At 49.5% G+C, this 19,576-nt stretch overlaps 1 protein-coding gene across 1 annotated transcript; it reads right to left on the bottom strand.

The window, feature by feature from the left end:
- Nucleotides 1–9,759: 9,759 nt before the first annotated feature.
- LOC310920708 (olfactory receptor 14A16-like) lies at nt 9,760–10,692 on the bottom strand (the record flags this gene model as incomplete). Its single annotated transcript, XM_083880768.1, has 1 exon — nt 9,760–10,692. One exon carries the CDS (start codon nt 10,690–10,692, stop codon nt 9,760–9,762), a length of 933 nt encoding a protein of 310 aa, XP_083736894.1.
- Nucleotides 10,693–19,576: the final 8,884 nt, after the last annotated feature.

Here is a 19,576-nt window from a genome sequence, read left to right as displayed (position 1 = left end):
GGTAGACACAGGGGCAACATACTCAGTGTTAAATAAAGATTTAATACCAATAACAGATGATTATGTTATGGTAAATGGGGTAACTGGCCTATCTGAAAGAGCATATTTTTGTAGACCACTGAAATATAAACTTGGGAAATAATGGGGAATTCACAAGTTTTTCTACATGCCCAATGCCCTATCAGCACTTTTGGGTAGAGATTTATTCAAACAACTAGAGGCAAAGATAATATTTAAAAATGGATAGATTCTTTAGGAGGTAAAGGATCAAAAATATGTGTAATTGTTAAGCCCCATGTTAATAGCCAGTGAGGCCAAAGTTAAAAGTGAAGAAGAGATCAACAGGAAAATATTGGATCAGGTATTTCCTGGGGTATGGGCTTCTAATATACCAGGGAGAGCGAAGAATGCACTCCCAGTGCAAGTTAAGCTTAAAGAAGGAAAACAGCCAGTTAAACAATAAATATCCTTTAAAGAAGGAACACAGGGGAAGGTATTAGCCCTATACTTGAAAACTTTTTGCAGATAGGGCTATTAAAAGACTGTCAGTCTGATTTTAATACTCCTGATTTACCTGTAAAACAGCCTGATGGGTCATACCGAGTAGTACAGGATTTGTGGGCTGTTAATAAGATAACTGAGAATTTACACCCAGTGGTTATCAACTGCTATAACTTGCTATCCCATTTAACACCTGAACTAATTTGGCTTACTGTTTTAAATTTGAAAGATGCTTTCTTTTGCCTTCCTGTCCATGAAGCCAGCCAGAAAATTTCTGCATTTGAATGGGAAAGCCCCGAGAGTGGGCATAAAACTGAGCTCAGATGGTTGTTTTTACCCCAAGGATTCAAAAATGTTCCCACAATATTTGGAGAACAACTTGCAAAAGATTTGGAATCCTGGGAAACCCCATCAGGAGAAGGAGAGTTGTTACAATATGCAGACAACCTCCTGAGAGCTACTCAAACCCAAGAGACATGTGTAGATTGGATGGTAAGCCTCCTAAACTTTTTGGGTCTACAAGGATATCAAGTATCCAAGAAGAAAGCTCAGATAGTGAGGCAAACAGTTTTCTACCTGGGTTACAAAGTCAGTGCTGGACAAAAGACTCTGGGGCAAGACAGCAAAGAAGCAATGTGCCAGACCCCAGAACCCCAGACATTTAAAGAACTAAGAACCTTTCTGGGCATTATAGGGTGGTGCAGGCTGTAGATTTATATTTATGGACTATTGGTTAAATCCCTGTATGCTCTGATTATGGAAGGAAACAGGGATCTCCAGAGGACAAAAGAAGCAACAAGAGCCTTTGACCAATTAAAGAAGGCCCTCATGTCAGCTCCAGCCTATGCTGGTGTCCCGTGCAGCTTTACCAGCTGGCTCTCTTACTCATGTGAAGGGTACAGCCTTGTACCTTGGATGTTTGGTGGGACTGAACCTCACGCTGGAACGTGGTAACGGCGTGGAAGAAGGACTCTCATGTGGGAAGCAGATCGGTTTATTCAACCCGGATACCCACGTGAAGAGTGAGGCTCAGGGGTTCAGGTTGCCCATTAAGTACCAGGGGCGTCTCCCAGGCAAGGAGATACCCAGAACCAATCCTGGGGATGGGGGGGAGTGACCAAGAACAGGGGACAATTGGCAGGGCCATCTATGGACAGAAAGGGGAGTGGGGAACTTGATGCCTTGCTGAGTCACCCTGAAGCCTGACTAGAACTTTTCAGGCTTAGGGTGTGATGGCAGACAAGATCTATCACCAGGGAAAGACTACAAGGGATTTGGGGATGGGGGGGTGTAGGGATAAACCATTGTAAAACCAATAACAAAACATAGAGAAATTTGGAACCCAAAATGCACACTGCAACACCAGCACTGAGACTTCCAGACATGAGTAAACCATTCTTTCTGTTTTCCCATGAGAAGCAGGGGATTGCTTTGGGAATACTGGCTCAGGACCTGGGCCCATATCACAGGGCAGTCACCTGCTTTTCCAAGCAGCTGGATGCAGCAGCCAAGGGATGGACAGGGCGCCTCAGAGCCACTGCTGCAGTGGTGATGAACGTTCAGGAAGCACACAAATTCACCCTAGGCCAGAAGATGACTGTGCTGGTGTCCCACACAGTGTCTGCAGTGCTGCAGGTAAAAGGCAGACACTGGCTTTGCCCACAGAGATTCCTGAAATCCAAAGCCATAAAGGTAAAGCAAGATGATGTAGAAATTCTGGTAACTAATCTTGTGAACCCAGCTCCCTTTGTCAGTGGGGGTACAGGAGAACCAGTGATCCATGATTGCCTGGAGACCATGGAAGCCACCTACTCCAGTCACCCAGATCTGAAGGACACCCCTCTTGAGGACACTGAGACCTGGTTCACTGATGGAAGCAGCTGTGTGATCAGGGGAAAAAGACATGCTGGGTATGCAGTTAACACGAGCAGAGAAGTGAGAGAGTCTGGAGCATTACCAACCAACACCTCTGCACAGAAGGCTGAAATAATTGCCTTAACCTGGGATTTAGAACTGGCAAAAGGAAAGAAAATCAATATTTATTTAGACTCAAGGTATGCATTTGGGGTGGTTCATGTTCATGGAGCCATCTGGAACGAAAGAAGACTGTTGAACTCACTAGGGAAAAGTATTAAACGTGCACAGGAGATAATAAAACTCTTGGAGGCAGTCCAGGTACCTGACAAAGTAGCCATTATGCACATCAAGGCACACCAAAAAGTGAGCTCTGAATTGGAGGAAGGAAATGAGCTGGCTGACAGAAAGGCAAAAGAAGCAGCTAAAGGTGAGATAACTATTGAGACAGTTGAGGCAGCCTTAATTCCAGATGGACAGATTTCTATTGAAGGTAAGCCAAGGTATAACAAAAAGGACGAGAGGCTGATTGAGAAAGAAAATGGAAGTTATAACCAAGAAGGGTGGACTATCCCAGATGAAGGGAAAGGAAAACTTGGGATTCCTTCATACATGCTATGGCTACTGGTGAAAGAGGAACATGAGAAAACACATGGGGGAATAGATGCTCTGTATAACTATTTGAAGGACAGAATCATAGTCAGAAATTTGCAAATTACAGTAATTCAAGTGGCTCACCAGTGTAGTCTTTGCCTCCAAACGAATCCCAAAAATATTCCTAAACCAAACCTTGGACAAATTGGGAAAGGTTATGGGCCTGGGCAGCAATGGCAAATTGATTTTTCAGAACTACCCAGGATGGGGAGGGTATTGATACCTATTGGTGTTAACAGATACCTCTTCAGGGTGGCCAGAAGCTTTCCCTACCAGAACTGCCAGAGCACAAGAAGTAACCAAAGCATTGTTACAGGAAATCATACTGTGGTTTGGGGTCCCAGCCACAATGTCTTCAGACCGGAGGACACATTTTGTATCAAAACTTGTGCACCAAATTCACTGCCACCTAGGCATAGACTGGGAACTTCATACCCCGTATCATCCTCAGGCAAGTGGCCAGGTGGAGAAAATGAACCATTTGTTTAAGCAGCAAATTATAAGATTGGGACAAGAAGCAAAGTTACCTTGGCCTCAGGCCCTTCCATCAGCATTATTACAAATTCAGACTGGCCCAAGGAGAAAAGAAAAATTAGGTCCTTTTAAAATATTGTATGAAGACCATATGGGGTCCAAGAAGGAACAACACCTACCCAAATAGGGGAAGAAACCCTACACAGGTATATGGTGGCCCTAAACAGACAACTTGGAGAAATTGAGAAACATGTGGCTGGGGTTAAAAGCAGAGAATTAGATGGGCCAGTGTCACTGTAGGACATGAAAGAAAGAGTCCAAATATTTCAGAAAGCAAAGAACATAGAAAAAGGCTTCATTTTCTAATTCTTATACCTTTTATAAGGTGTTCCGATACAGACTTAACATGATTGGTGAATAGGAACGACACCTCTCTAATGCCATTGGTTAACTAGAGAAATAATACTTGTTTGCCAAGACTGTTTTGAGAAGAAACTTTCTTGAGAAATTTTTTTTTTTTGGAAAAAGTTATCAGCTGCTAGCAGGCTAAAAGTCTTTCAGACTCAGAAATATCAGGCCTACAGGCCAGTACATAACATATGGGGATGAGACTATGTATATGTTATGTCTTTTGCAGAAAAGACTCCAGAAACCCAGTGGGAAAGACCATTCCAGGTGCTCCTCACCACCTTTACTGCAATCAAGATCAGAGAGCAAAATGCCTGGATTCATCACACTTGAGTGAAGAAAGCTCCTGAATAAATCTGGAGAGCCAAAACAAGTGACAATTAACTAAAATTGAAGCTTATTTGGGAAAGTGAAGAGCGTGTGCGCAAAATGTTAGATCAATAAATTTTGAAGAACAGAAGGATTTGTAGCTGTTATGGAAAATCAAACTGGTATAATTAGGGGAATTGTAGACGTTGTAACCATTGTTATAGCCACAGCTGGAGTTAAGGCAACACCACACACATATAAAGTGACAGGTCTGTAGAGCAGGAACAGCAGCCCAGGCAACGGCTGGGCCTGGGCCAGGCCGGCCCCGGGCCCCAGAGCAGCAAAAGCTCCTTCCCCTGCAGGCCGGGCTGGGCTCTGACCAGGCTCCCCAGGGAATGCTCAGAGCCCCGAGGCTGCCCCAGCTCCAGGAGCCTTGGCACACCCCTGCCAGGGATGCCCAGGCCCCCAGTGCCTGGACTCCATCATCCCTCTGGCTCCCTCTCAGCTCAGCCCCTTCTGCCATTCTCACCTTTGCACAGCCCTGGCTGTCCTCTCCAGGGGCTGACAGAGCTCTGCCGCCTGCGCCAGGAGCAGGGCAGCCCCAACCTTCCAATGTTCCACTGGCTCTGGGACACCCCAGCGCTGGCAGCCCCCAACATTCCCTGCCTGGAGACGCTCCAAGGGAAGCGTCAACAGCTGCCGCCACTCACCACAACCCACTGGCCGCTGAGCAGCCCCGGCCTGGGCCCCTGAGGATTCCTCTGCACACAGCTCGGACAAGGGCCCTTTGCCTGCCCCCAGCCTGCACCAGGCAAGGGTCACATACACTTACACACCTCTGCCCACAGCTGACAGAGAAAGTTAACAAAAACCACAAAAACTATGAACTCACTGTTCAGGGTTGGATTTGTTCCTTTTTTTTACTTATAGACTTCTCCCCAGGAGTTGCTAGGAGACCAAGTACAGGGTGTCTATGAGTGCTTGACCAAAATAAAGAGGTAGCCAAAAGTCAGGAGGGGGAGATAAGGACAGGGCTGGGGGCAGCTTTGCTTTTGCTCTCAGCATCGGAGAGAGGATGGCCAGGCTGCTGCTTGCTGAGTTAGGAGTTTGCTGTCCTCACTAGGTCCAGTCCTGAAAAAATCCACCATCATCTGCTTGTGTGCCCCTGAACTCTAAACTCACCTCCCCTGCCCTGCTGGGCCAGCCCTGTCCCATCGTCACCATTTCTTTGGCACTGCTTTGAGGTTTTTGCTACTCTGTGGCCCCACACTGCCCTGCCGGGACATCCCTGCCATTCCAGCTCCCACCACGGAGCTTCTGATCTCATCCACCAGCCTGGGATTTTCCACCTTTCCAGCTTGGTACTCTCAGAATCGCAAGAGATTGGACTGTCCCAGGCTCTGTGAGACAAAACCCCTTGAAGTTCCTGGTTCTGTTATTATTAATGCTGTAGTTGTTGTTTGTTTGCCTTGTTATACATACTTGATGTAAAGGACTGTTATTCCTCTCCCCATACCTCTTCCTAAACCCTCCTTTAATTTTCTAAATTATAATAATTGGAAGGGAGGCCCTGCCCCTCCTAAGCAGATACGTGTCTTTCAAATCAAGACAACTTTAGACAATATTAGATGTGCATGGTATTGCTTAAACTCCAGCTGTGGCTATAACAATGGTTGCAAAAGCCACAATTCTCCCAACTATGTCTGTTTGATTTTCCGTAATAACTAAAAATCCTTCTATTCTTCAAAAGTTATTGAGCTATTCTAACCTTTTACTCACACACTATTCACTTTCCTGAATAAGATTCACTTTTAGTTCATTGTCACCCAGTGTGGCTCTCCAGATTCCTTCAGGAGCCTTCTTCACCCAAGTGTGATGAATTTTGGCATTTTGTTCTCTGATCTTGATTACAGTAAAGGTGGTGAGGAACACCTGGAATGGTCCTTCCCACTGGGTTCCAGAGTCTTTTCTGCAAATGAAATAATATATACATAATCCCCAGGCTGTATGTTATGTACTGGCCCATCTAATTCTCTGCTTCAAGCCCCAGCCTCATGTTTCTCAATTTCTCTAAGTTGTTTGTTTAGCGCCACCATATACCTGTGTAGGGTCTCTTCCCCTGTTTGTGAAGGTATTGATCCTTCTTGGACCCCATATGGTCTTCCACACAATATTTGAAAAGGACTTAATTTTTCTTTTGTCCTTGGCTTTGTTTGAATTCATAATAATGCTGATGGAAGAGCTTGAGGACAAGGCTTGAGTCCCAATGTTATCAATTGCTGTTTAATCAAACGGTTCCTTTTCTCCATTTGGCCACTTGACTGAGGATGATATGGGGTATGAAGTTTCCAGTCTATGCCTAGGTGGCAGCTAAATTGCATCACAAGTTTTGAAATAAAATGTGGCCCCCTGTCTGAAGACATTGTGGCTGGGACTCCAAAACACAGTTTTATTTCCTGTAACAATGCTTTGGTTACTTCTTGTGCTTTGGCAGTTCTGGCAGGGAAAGCTTCTGGCCACCCTGAAGAGGTATCTGTTCACACCAATAGGTATCAATACCCTCCCCGTCCTGGGTAGTTCTGAAAAATCAATTTGCCATTGCTGCCCAGACCAATAACCTTTCCCAATTTGTCCAAGCTTTGGTTTAGGAATATTTTTGGGATTCGTTTGGAGGCAAAAGCGACATTTTCGAGTCACTTGAATTACTGTACTTTGCAAATTTCTGACTATGATTCTGTTCTTCAAATAGTTATACAGAGCATGTATTCCCCAATGTGTTTTCTCATGTTCCTCTTTCACCAGTGACCATAGCATGTCAGAGGGAATCACAAGTCCCCTACGGTAAGATCCTCTGGTCCTCCTCAGTCTTTGATGTGAGCAACCACCCCCTCCCCTTGTCAGTCTCTTCTTCTTTGATCATCACCCTTTCTCTGTTCTGGGCACAGGATTTTCCAGTGTCCAAATTTCTTACAAAATGCTCATTGGTCTTTCCCTGTTCGGGGTGGTCCTTGCTTTGGTGGTCCTTGCCCATGTCTCCCTATTTCTTTTTCCCTTACTACTGCTACCAATTTTCTCATCCCTTGTTTGTATCCTTCTTCTCGATTGCTGAAAACTCTTCATGCCTCATCTAGCAAAGTCTTCAAATTCCGCCTCCATTGGCCTCCAAATCTTTTGAAGTTTGCACCAAATATCCCAAAATGTTAGCCAATTTTCCCTGAACAACTCGTGAGCCCTCTACAACTTGACAAATCCTTCTGCTGGCAACCAAATCCCACTGTAACTTGCAAGCAGACTGCATAGGCTTGAGCTGAGTGTGGGATGTCTCCCATCACTTACCAACAGCCTCCTGGCCATACGTACACCTTATAGGCCACAATTTTCAATTTTTAAACAGACCGTTTTGTCTGGAGTTCTGGCAGTCCTTGTCTGTCCCCAATGAACAGCCGGGGAGCAGAGCCCTCTCTCCAGGGAGATCCCGGGGGGTGCCCCGAGGGGTCCATGACCTAAACTGCTCTCACAGCTGAACAGAACCCAGTCGTGTCATGGTTGCTAATTGGTTTGCATAAAATTGGTGAGGTCATGCACAAAAGATACTCTAACAAATTAAAGTTAGAAAGTTGTGTGCTTTATTCAATGTTGGATGGCACGGGAGTAGCCTCCCAAAGACCTGCACACCAATCACAAAGCTCTACCCCTCTATTTATTTACAAAAGTCTTACATGTTCATTCAATTACGCAAAATGCCTATATAGATGCATAATCCTACCCCAGCCTATCCCCTCTTCATATTAAAATGAGGCCAAAGTCCTTTACACCTGCGCAATTCTTCTCTCAAAGTGGGTAGGTGGTTTTTGAAATAGGTCAGTGGTCTTGAAGGATTAAGTCAGAGAGGTCTTCCTCACAGTGACCTTTGTACCTTCATCTTGTGGGCAGGCTACGTGACCTTTTGGGCATAGTCCAAGCTCTCTTGCTTGGTTCAATTAGTTTCTCTGTCCAGGTGCAGTCATGGTTTCTTCCATTATCTCAATGGTCCATCTATCATATTTCCTCTTACAAACACAGCTAAAATGAACAAGTAATATATTACCTATGCTCTAGCTTAAGCATCTAATAATTATTAACTCTTCCACTTCATCTCTACTCTTCTAACTTAAATCCTAATCAATATAAATTGCTTCTATCCCTTAGCTAAAATCTTAACTCTTTAAGTTCTCAACTCAAGGCACTGCAGGACACTGCATACAATTCCTAAAGCACTTGGAGGATGATCCTGCCCCCCAAGGGATGTTCCAATAGTGCCAACTCAGGAGTTGAAAGGGGGCGTGGGACCAGAGAGGAAAGGGCTAGCAGGGATGAGGTGTTTAGAGGGCAGAGGACATGTTTTGGCAAGAAGAAGAAATCTGGAGCAGGAAAGAGAAAAGAAAGCAAAGATGAAGCAAAGGAAATAATCAGGGCAGTTTGAGGGTGGCTACCAGGCAGCCCTGGCTCTGAGAAACATCTGCAGTGGCACAAGAAACTCACAGCTCATGGGAACAAACTTTCTGGCTGACTTCAGAAGCCACAACAAAACTCAGTGGTTTCCCTCTCGTCCCCCAGGCCTTCCTGGCCCCAGGGGCTGATGGCATTTGTACTCACTCAGGTTCATCTCCCCACACCAACACCATGGGGGTGCTCAGGCCTGCTCTGGGCAGGGCAAACAGGGGCTCCTGAGCCAGTGCTGCCGTGTCTGTGCCTGCAAGGATCCTGCACCTGTGTGAGCTGGGGGAGAGGCCAGGGCTGCAGAGGGGGGATGTTGTTGGCAGGTGCATGAGGACGCTCTGGGATGCTGCCCTGGGGTGTCCAGCGCAGTGGGGATGGATCAGCCCCTGCTCTGCTGCTCCTTCCCATCTCCCCCAGGGCCCTTGCAGAGCCCCAGCCCTGCTGTTTGCCCCCAGCCTGCCCAGGGCCAGCCTGGGGCTGCTCACGGGGCTTTTCTGTGCTGAGCCTTGGCCTGGGCGTGTTCTGGAGAGAGCCTGGGCAAGGAGCCTGGAGCCCCCAGGTCCTGCCCTGAGGCGTCAGCGCTGCCCCAGCAGTGCCCATGGCCTGTCCCTGCTGCAGCCCCGGCACTGCCACCCCCAGCCCTGTGCCCGGCCCCGAGAGCCCTCAGGCCCTACAGCAACACCAGGGCCAGGAGGGCAGCGGGGCAGGGCCACGGGAGCAGCAGTGGCAACACCAAGGGCTGCTGGTGCTGGGCACAGCTGCTGTGCCAGCCCTGATCTGCCCCAGCTCTGCACACAGACATTGCTGCTGCAGCCGCAGAGAAGGAAAAAAAGAGAGATTTCAGGAGAAGAGTTTGCTGGGAGACCATTTAGTTCGTTTAAACACACTGAAAGCACAGCTCCTCATTGACACATTCTTTGAAGACAGTGGAGACTGAGAGAAACAAAATGGCAAAAACCGCTGCCCTTCTTCATAGACAATATTAAAAACAGAAAACAAAGGAAAATACCTCCAAAATTAAACCAACAAGTATCAAAGATTACTTTTATTACATGTGATTTGAACAAACTGGCAACCAAGTTAATGTTTCTTAAATTGTCCAATGATCAGTCTCCACAGTTCAGCCTTGAGCTCCTGGTTCCTCAGGCTGTAGATCAGGGGGTTCAGAGCTGGAGGCACCACCGAGTACAGAACTGACAGGGCCAGATCCAGGGATGGGGAGGAGATGGACGGGGGCTTCAGGTAGGCAATAAAGCCAGTGCTGAGAAACAGGGAGAGCACAGCCAGGTGAGGGAGGCAGGTGGAAAAGGCTTTGTGCCGTCCCTGCTCAGGGGGGATCCTCAGCACAGCCGTGAAGATCTGCACATAAGAGTAAACAATGAACATAAAACAGCCAAAATATGGAAAACCACTTAGCACTAGAAGACCAAATTCCCTGAGGTAGGACTGGGAGCAGGATAGCTTGAGGATGTGTGGGATTTCACAGAAGAACTGGCCCAGGGCATTACCATGGCACAGGGGCAGGGAAAATGTATTGGCTGTGTGCAGCAGAGCATAGAGAAAGGCACTGGCCCAGGCAGCTGCTGCCATGTGGGCACAAGCTCTGCTGTCCAGGAGGGTCCCGTAGTGCAGGGGTTTGCAGATGGACACGTAGCGGTCGTAGCACATGATGGTCAGCAAGGCAAGCTCTGACCCTAGGAAGAAGGCAAACATAAAGACCTGTGCAGCACATCCTGTGTAGGAGATGGTCGTGGTGTTCCAGAGGGAATTGTGCATGGCTTTGGGGACAGTGGTGAGGATGGAGCCCAGGTCGGTGAGGGCCAGGTGGAGCAGGAAGAAGAACATGGGGCTGTGCAGGTGGTGGCAACAGGCCACGGCGCTGATGACGAGGCCGTTGCCCAGGAGGGCAGCCAGGGAGATGCCCAGGAAGAGGCAGAAGTGCAGGAGCTGCAGCTGCCGCGTGTCTGCCAATGGCAGCAGGAGGAAGTGGCTGATGGAGCTGCTGTTGGACATTTCTTCATTCTGGGCATGGTGGGCTGTTGAAAGAAAACATTTAGAAGCTGGGACCATTTTCTTTGAGTCAATCCCTTAGATTGTATTTAGAATCCCCTGAAAATCACTTCTGTTCCATTTAAGGAACATCGCTAAACTTTTTTGACTTTGGGTTTCTGCTGCTGCTGAATTATTGCTTCAATTTAGGCACTGCTCTTAGTGTGAACACTGAGTAGCCCAGAGGGAAAACAGAGCTCTTTGTGCTTCAGTGCGGGTAGAGATGCTGGTCCCATACTGGTACCCTTTGCTCAATACACCTCACTGTATTTCAGGGCAATCCTAATTAAAATTCTCTTGAAAACAAAGTAGCCTTTTTAAAGGGTCCAAAGTTAATTCTCTAAACCTTTCTCTTCTTCTGTGCAGCTGGACAAGGGCAAACAACAAGGGTTGATCTGGCTCTCTGCTGCCTGGAGTTGTGCCTACTGGGAGCTGTTTCTCTCTAACCAGGCCTTCTCCTTGCCAGTACTCTCAGAGCCCAGCCCAGCCCTGGGGGCTCAGCTCTGCCCTGCACACCCCTCCCAGCACAGGCCACTGCCCTGGGGCATCTCCCTGGCAGCAGAGCCTTAAGGGCAGCTCAGACAGAAATGCTGCAAGCCAAGGTGCTGCTGGTGCTGTCTGTAGGCAGAGGAGAGTGAGGAGGCACTTTCTGAGGGAGCTCTGAGGCAGATCTGCTGATCCCCAGGGTGACAGTGCAGGAGTCTCAGTGACACAGACAACCCTGACAGCCCCTTTCCCTTTCCTTTAGGAGAAAGCTGAGAGCAGCCCTGGCCATGCAGCACCATCTCCACAGCAGGAGGAATCTGCCCTGATGGGAGTCACTCTTTCCACCTCCAACTTCTCCCCACAGTGCATGGGGAGCTCCCAGGCAGGCTGAGAGCTGCCCCTGGCAGGTGGCAGATGCCCTGGCCTGGCCAAGAGCCCTCAGGGCTGCAGCACCTGCTCTGCACCACAGCCCTGGGCAGCCCTGGCTGCAGCCCCAGCCTCAGCCCCTGCAGCCGTCCCTGGCAGCAGGAGCCATCCTGCCCTGTCCCTCTGACGGTGCCCAGGGCAGCCCCGCTCTGGAGCACATCCTCCCCCAAAGCAGAAAGGGCAGCAGAGCCATCCTTACAGTGCTGTCAGTCCTGTCCTGGGTCAGCTTTAGTAGATCCCTGCAGCCAGAGACTTACTGTGTCACAAGTGATGAACATTTCTCTATGAAGAAGCTCAGAATTGTCCTTCCAGTTGCTTTGAGCCTCCGTCTGCATCACGGCTCTGAGGTACCTGCAGGCAGTGCCCTCAGCGCTGCTGGGCTGGGAGAGGAGCTGTTCCTCTGAAGAAGGGCCTTTTTGTAGCTCTTCTTGGTGTCCAGGAGCTGCCTCTGTACCAGGAGCCCAGTCCAGCTCCGCAGCACAGGAAGAGCACAAAGGACTTTAATGAGCCTCTTGGGGTTTTGGTGTGGTTTACAGTGTTATCAATCCCTTAGAGGGTCTTCAAAAAACTTCTTATGGACTTTACAGCAAATTGAAACTCCAAAGTTTCATGAAGTTTTAATGGGTCCCACTGAGAGACACAACTGAGAAAGTGTCCCCAGGTTCCACTTAAAGCAGAACACTGCAGGCAGTGATGACAGGTGGGGACAAACAAGGCAAAGGTGTCTCTGATGTTGACCAAACCTGGATGTGTTTCAGGATTGCAAAGGGCCAAGGCCTGAGCCCCAGCCCCTGCCAAGGCACATCCTGTCCCTCCCTCAGTGCTCAGGGCTCTTCCCAGGCCACTGGGATGTGGGGATGTGCAATGCCAAGGGCAGGACCATGGGGCGGCCCCTGCCAGGCTGCTGAGCAGGGCCAAGGAGGCAATGAGGCCCCAGGGCTGCAAGGGTCACTTGTCTCCTGCTGATGGCTCAGGCCCAGGCCCAGCAGCCATGGCCCAAGTGCTGCAGGAGTTGGCTGTGTCAGGGCCTTGCAGCTGCTGCCCATCCCTGTGCCCTGTGCAGCCCAGGCTGTCCTATGGTGTCCATGCCCTGCGCCTCTGTCCCTGCAGGCTGTCGTCATCCCCCGGCTGCCCCACGTGGCTGGGCCCTTCCTTTGCTGACAGCTCTGCCTCCTGCCTGCCTCTACCTGGCCACACACAGCCTTGGGCTGCTCCAGACTCCTTCTGGGGGATGTGTTGCACCACAGTTCTGCCTTGGCAGAGAAATTATTTTCCCTTTTTTTCTCAAGCTGGGCCTTCCTAGGTGCCCTTGGCATTCATTTTTTTCTTTTCTTGCTTGTCTCTACTATGCCAAAAGGATTCACCATCTCTGAAACCACCCTTCAATCCTGCCCAGGGCTTTCTTCTGCTGTCCTCAGTCTCCATTCCCGTGAGCACTGAGCTCCTTTGCCCCTCTATTGTGGTCATGTGGCTGAGGCTTACAAACCCCATCTTGAGAGATCTCTGGGCCCTTTTAAAGTTGTTGAGAAATTAAAACATTCTGCTCATAGTTTAGGAAAATCACCAGAGGCCCAGACCAGACAGGCCTGTTTGTAATAGCAACTTTTGTCTGGGAAGAATCCTTGGGTAGACAGAATTCTGGACATAGAATCCCAATTTTCGTCATTGACACCTAGATGAGAAAGGCAGTTTTAATCTACTGGAAGGAAAGCACTGAGCCCCAGTGTTTGGTGGTAGATGAGAGACAGCCCTTGGGAGGCCAAGATGAGCCAGACTTGTCTCTCCTGGCAGCTTTTGGCCATGAGAAACCCATGGATATAGGGAACTAATTAGGGGTTATGAATTTCAGCCATGGGCACTTGGAAATAGGGATGGTTCTTTTCCATAGGAAGGAAAGGACAGAGCCCCCACTGCTCCAGGGGCTGATGAGAGGCAGCCCTCAGCATTCCAAGATCAGCTGGACCTGTCAGGTGGCCCCTGGGAAGGCAAGGCAGCCAGATCTGTTCCATGTGCCCTTGGTTCCATGAGGCCCAGCAGGGTCACAGTGGCCCTTTGGTTCTGTGGGGCCCTGCAGTGTCACCATGGTCTCCATGATTCCAGGGGGCCTTGCAATGCCACAATGGTCGCCATGGATCCACAGTGCCCTGCAGGATCACAGTGGCCCTTTGGTCCCACGAGGCCCTGGAATGCAACAATGGCCTCTTGGTTCCACAAGGCCCTGCTGCTTCCCACTGGCCCCTTGGGACCCTGCAGCCCAGCAGTGCCACAGTGATCCCCTTGGTTCCATGAATTCCCACAGTGTCACAATGGACCCATGAATCCCGGAGGTGTCACAATGGCCCCTGGGATCCATGATACCCTGCAGTGTGACTGTGGCCCCTTGGTTCCACAGAGTCAGAATGGTCTCCATAGGGAGGAACCAACCAAGCCCCCGTGTCACAGGGACAGATGAGGGGCAGTCACCAGAGGCCAAGGGCAGCCAGATTAGATGGTGCTGGCAGATTTTGTCTGGGACCTATCCCTGGATATAGGGAATTTTAGAGGTGGAATACCAATTTTGAACATTAATGCCTGGAGGAGAAGCACGGTTCTTTTCCATAGGAAGGAAAGCATGGAACACCAATGTTTCAGGGGCAGATGAAAGGCAGCCACCAGAGGCCAAGGCCAGCCAGACCTCTCTGTCATGGTAGATTTTGTCTGAGAGTAACCCTTGGATATTGGGAACTTTGGAGGTGGAATCCCACATTTGGCCATTTCTGTGTTGATAAGTAGGATGGTTCTTTTCCACTGGAAGGAAAGCAAAGAGCCCAAGTGTTTCAAAGGCAGAAGAGGAGAGAGGTGGATCCTGGGAAGCCACGACAGCCAGAGCTGTTTGTCCTGGCAGCTTTTGCCTGGGAGGAATTCTTGGACATACAGAATTTGAGAAGAGGAATCTCAATTTTGACCATGGACACTGTGACAAGAAGGAGAGTTCTTTTCCACTGGAAGGAAAGCACCGAGCCCCTGTGTTTCAAAAGCAGGTGAGAGGCAGCCCCTGAGAGGCCAAGAGCAGCCAGACCTGTCTGTCCTGGCAGCTTTCACTTGGGAGTTATCCCTGGATGTATGAAGTATTGGAAGCAGAATCTCAATTTGGACCATGGGTGACTGGCAAGGAAGGAGAGTTCTTTTCCTTAGGAAGGAAAGCACAGAGCCCCAGTATTTCAAAGGCAGATGAGAGCCAGCCCTTTGGAAGCCAAGGCCAGCCAGACTTGTCTCTCCTGGCAGCTTTTGTCTGGGAACTGTCCTTGGATATAGGGAATTTTGGCGGTGGATTGCCAACTTTAGCCATGGGCACCTAGACATGAAAGGTGTTTTTTCCTGTAGGAAAGAAAAGCACATGGTCCCAGTGATTCAAAGGCAGATGAGAGGTGGACCCTGGGTGGCTAAACCAGCCAGGTCTATCTCTCCTGGCAGATACCATCTGGGAACAATCTTTCCATAAAAGGAAATTTGGAGGAGGAAGCCTTTTTTTTGGCTATGGGCCTCTGGAGGAGAAGGACAGTTCTTTCCCTCAGGAAGGAGAGCACAGAGCCCCAGGGCTTCAGGGACAGATGAGCAGCCGCCCTCAACATGCCAGGCTCAGCCAGACCTGTCCAGCAGCCCCCGGGAGGCCAAACCAGCCACGCCTGATCCATGTTCCCTTGGTTCCATGGGGCCCCTGAGTTTCACAATGGTCCCCTTGATTCCATGAGGCCCCACAGTGTCCCCATGGCCCCTTGGTTCTGTGAGGTTCTGTACTGTCAGCAATGCTCTCCTTGGTTCTGCAGTGTCACAGTGGCCAGACAAAGGCCCAGGGGCTTAAAAGACAGAACATGAGCTCAGCCCATGGTGTGGACCCTCCTTCTCCTGGGGTTTGTGTCTCACCCATGCTGGCTCCATGGAGTTGGTAGCTGTATGCATGACTTTCTTTATCTCTTCTGTTTTTCTGTCTCTTTCTTTTTTCACCTTCTAATCCTTTTTACCTGGAATGTTTTTGAGGAACTTAACATTTTAAGGGTTAAAGGTTCCCAGGCCCAATGGGCTAATGTAATGAAGCTACTGCTATGGCAAAGAGTTTTATGTTGAATTGAATGTTTAATTAAATGCTTTGCCAAAGTTCCTTGATTTCCTGGTTTTTGCCTCTAATGTTTTTTGTCATTTTGACCTCTCAGCTCAGTTGGTTAAAGCATGGTGCTGATATCACTAAAGTTGTGGGTTCAATCCCTCTATTGGCCATTCACTTCAGAGTTGCATGTGATGATCCTTGAGAGCCCCTTGCAACTAAGAATATTCTGTGCATCTGTTCATCCTGAGAATATCTGGTTGGCATTTCTCCTGTGCACCAAACTTGAGTAAAGGATCCTTTGGTTACCCCCATTATTTCAGTATTCTGGGGTGTTACAGTCTCTCAGGCTTACAGTGGCCTCTTGTTTCCATGAAGCCCTGCTGTGTCACACAGGCCCTTGGTTCCATGAGGATCTGGAGTGTCACACAGCTTGATGACATTTGTCCTTGCTGCCCCTGCCATCCCAGTGCCCCACCAAGAGCCCCGAGCCACCCGGGAGGGACAGGCCCTGCTGCCCCAGCCCTGGCCTCAGCCCTTGGCCTTTCTGCTGCCTCCAACCAGCCCAGGCCTTGCTCAGCATTGCAGTTCCCTGCTCACAGCCTTGGCCTCCCTGCAATCCTGCCCTCAAGGATCTGCTCTCACCAGTCCCTGGGGAGCCTTTGGCACTCCCTGCCCTCCCTGGGGCCCAGGGATGCTCCAAGGGACTTGGACTTTTGCTTCTGACTCCTTGAGCAGCTTCTTCAACCTTCTCTGAGCGCCTGGGGCTCCTGGACTCAGCCTAAAGTCTAGTGTGAGGCTGATTAAAATCCAGAAAACCCTCAGAAGCCTCTTGTCCTCCCTTTGTCTTCATGTCTCCAGGGCTTGTTCAGCTGCTTAGAGTCAGTTTGGAATTCTCTTAAGGATGAAGATTTTAAAGTGCGCCTCATGATATTTTGGTTTTTTGATCAAGCATTTTTTAATTATCCCGTTCAGAGAAGAGGTGATTTCCCAAGTGATCTTGATGCTGAATGTCTCCTTAGGAGATCTGGGCACAGAGAACAATGAACCCCTTGCAGGCTGACCCTCTTTGGACAACCTGCTCCTCACCCCAACCTCACCATGTCTGACATCGCCCACCTGGGACTGACATCCCTGTGCCTGCATCAGAACCTTGTCCCCTGAGCTCTCAGCTGGGTGTCCCAGCCCATTGCACCATGTGCCACCTGCTCTCCTCAGGGCTCTGCCTGCACACAGGCCCAGGAGAAGTTTTCCTCTTTGTGAGGAAAGAATGGAAAGGGATGAGCAGGTTTCCTACACAACAAACCCTACTCAGGAACCACATGGTCAGTACAGGCTGCCTGGAATGATGTCACCTTTCTACAAGGGACAGTGTGACCAGAAATTATCTCTGTCAGCAAAAATCTCTGGGTCTTTCAGCTGAATTCTCTGTCCCTGTCCTGGATCTCTGTTGCAGATGGAAGCTGCTGGTGCCACCCTCACTTTTAACTCCTCCTTTGAATGCAAACAGATGTTCCCAGGTGTGTAAAGGAAGCTTTGTCCAATGTTTATGCAAAGCTTTTGTGTTCCTCATGGAACCAAGGAGACCCTTGAGACACTGCAATGCCTTGTGTAACCAAGGGTCCATTGTCACACAGCGGGGGCTCATGGAATCAAGGAGACAATTGTGGCACAACAGAACCTCATAGAAACAAGTCTCCCTTGTAGCAATTATGGAATCAAGGAGACATTTGTGACACAGCGAGGCCACGTGGAACCAATGGTCCATTGTCACACTGCAGATTCAAGAAGAACAAGGTGACACCAGGGAACCTCATGGAACCAAGGGTCCTTTGTGGCACAGCAGGGCCTTGTTTGCACCCAGGGGACCATTGTGACAAAGCAGGGCCCAATGGAACCATGGAGACCATTGTGACACTAAGGAAACTCATGGAACCACGGTGACCATTGGGATGCTATGGAACCTCATCGATCCAAGGGTTCATTGGGACATTGTGGTGCCTCATGGAATCAAACACTGTGAAACTTGGAGGCTGAATGGAACAAGGGTTTCTATTGTGACACTGAAGAACTGTCACCCTGATTTTTCAGCCTTCTGATTGTATTTTATTTCTGCTGGAGTTTTCTCACCTTGTGACAAAACCAAAGATTAATATCTTATAAACAACGCATTCTTTCCAGGTGGAAGGACAAAGTGATGGACTTCCGAGTTGACCACCTGGGTTGGAGGGGTGTTCCTCTAATCCCCCAATCCTTGACCAAATTCCAAAAACTATATATATTGAGATCCCCCAAAAAACTTCCCTTTTACTTTTCATCTCACATCCTGACAGCTGAGTGTGGTTCTTTTCATGTCCTCTTGCAACACAGAACCTCATGGAATCAAGGTAACCGTGTTACACTCCAGAAGCTCATGGAACCAAGGGGCCATTGTGACACTGCAGAACCAAGGAAACTGTTGTTGACAGTACAAAAGCTCATGGAATGAAAAGTCCACTGTGACATGATGGAACCTCATGGACCCAAGGGTCCACTGTGACTCCCTAGGGCCTCCTGGAATAGAGGGTCCATTGTGACACAGTGGGGCCTCGTGGAACCAGGGAGCCTCTGTGATACTCCAGATCCTCATGGAACCAAGGGTGCATTGAGGCACAGCAGGGGGTTGTTGGAACCAAAGAAACCACTGCTAAAAGCAGGGTAACTCATAGAGCCCACGAGTCCATTGGTACAATATAAAACCTACGGAACCAAGGGGCCATTGTGACATTTTGGGCCACATAGAACCAATGGTCTGTTATGACAGTGAGATCCAAGGAGACCATGGTGACACTCTGGAACCTCATGGATCCAAGTGACCATTGTGACACTCAAGAACTTCATGGAACCCAGGGTCCATTGTGACATAGCGAGGCCTCATTGGAACAAAGGAACCGTGTTGACAGTATAGAAACTCATGGAACCAAGGGGCTGTGGTGACACAGCAGGGACACATGGAACCAAGGAGACCAGTGACATTTAGGAACCTGCTGGGGGTTTTCTTTCCTGTCCTTTTCTTTCCTTTTTCTTTCCTCTTTACTTATAGAATCTTTTCCCATAGAGTTTTTAAGATGCGCTGATGGCTGAGTGCCCGAGATGGGGGGAGGTAGCCCGGCCTCAGGGAAGGAGGGTGTCTGGTGTCACTCCTCTGGTTTTTGGGAGTTTCTCTCAGAGGGACAGAGATACTACGAGAAGAGAGGCAGGTAAAGGATGGGGGCAGGGGAAGTTGGGGGTTCTCACTCTCAGCTTTGGGATGAGGACGATCAAGCTGCTGCTTGGGGAAAGGAATTTCACCCCCACTGCTACAACCCAGCTGGGAGCTGCCTTTCTCCTGCTGCTGGGCCCTGCACCCCCTGCCCTGCTGGGACGTCCCGCAGTCCCAGCGATCGCCGCAGAGTGTCTGATACATCTCGTCCCCCGCCCCAGGATTTCTGCTCATCCCTGCCCTTCCAGCCTGCTGCTCCCCAGAGTCCTGCCAGGGCCCTGGGATCAGCAGCCCCAGGGGTTTGTGCAGCGAGGCCTCTCTTCCATCCCTCCCGGCTGGGACAAAGCCGCCATTCCCGTGCGCCCCCCGAGCCCGCGCCACAGTGCCCCCTGCAGCCGCGGGGGAATCATCGCACCTGCCCCGCCCACCGGGAGCCACCAGCGCCCCTGCTGGCTGTGACCGGAACTGCACCAAAGGGGAAACTGCCCGCGGCCGAGAAGGGCTCACTGGGGGCCTGGCTCTGTTTGTTGTTAATGCCACAGTTATTGTTGTTTGCTTGCCTTGTTAGACAGGCTAGTAAAAAACTGCTATTCCTATTCTCTTTTTTTTTTTCC

This window comes from Zosterops lateralis (assembly GCF_965231275.1).
Source record: "Zosterops lateralis genome assembly, chromosome: 31".
NCBI lineage: Eukaryota > Metazoa > Chordata > Aves > Passeriformes > Zosteropidae > Zosterops > Zosterops lateralis.
This window is presented reverse-complemented; position numbering and strand designations above follow the sequence as displayed.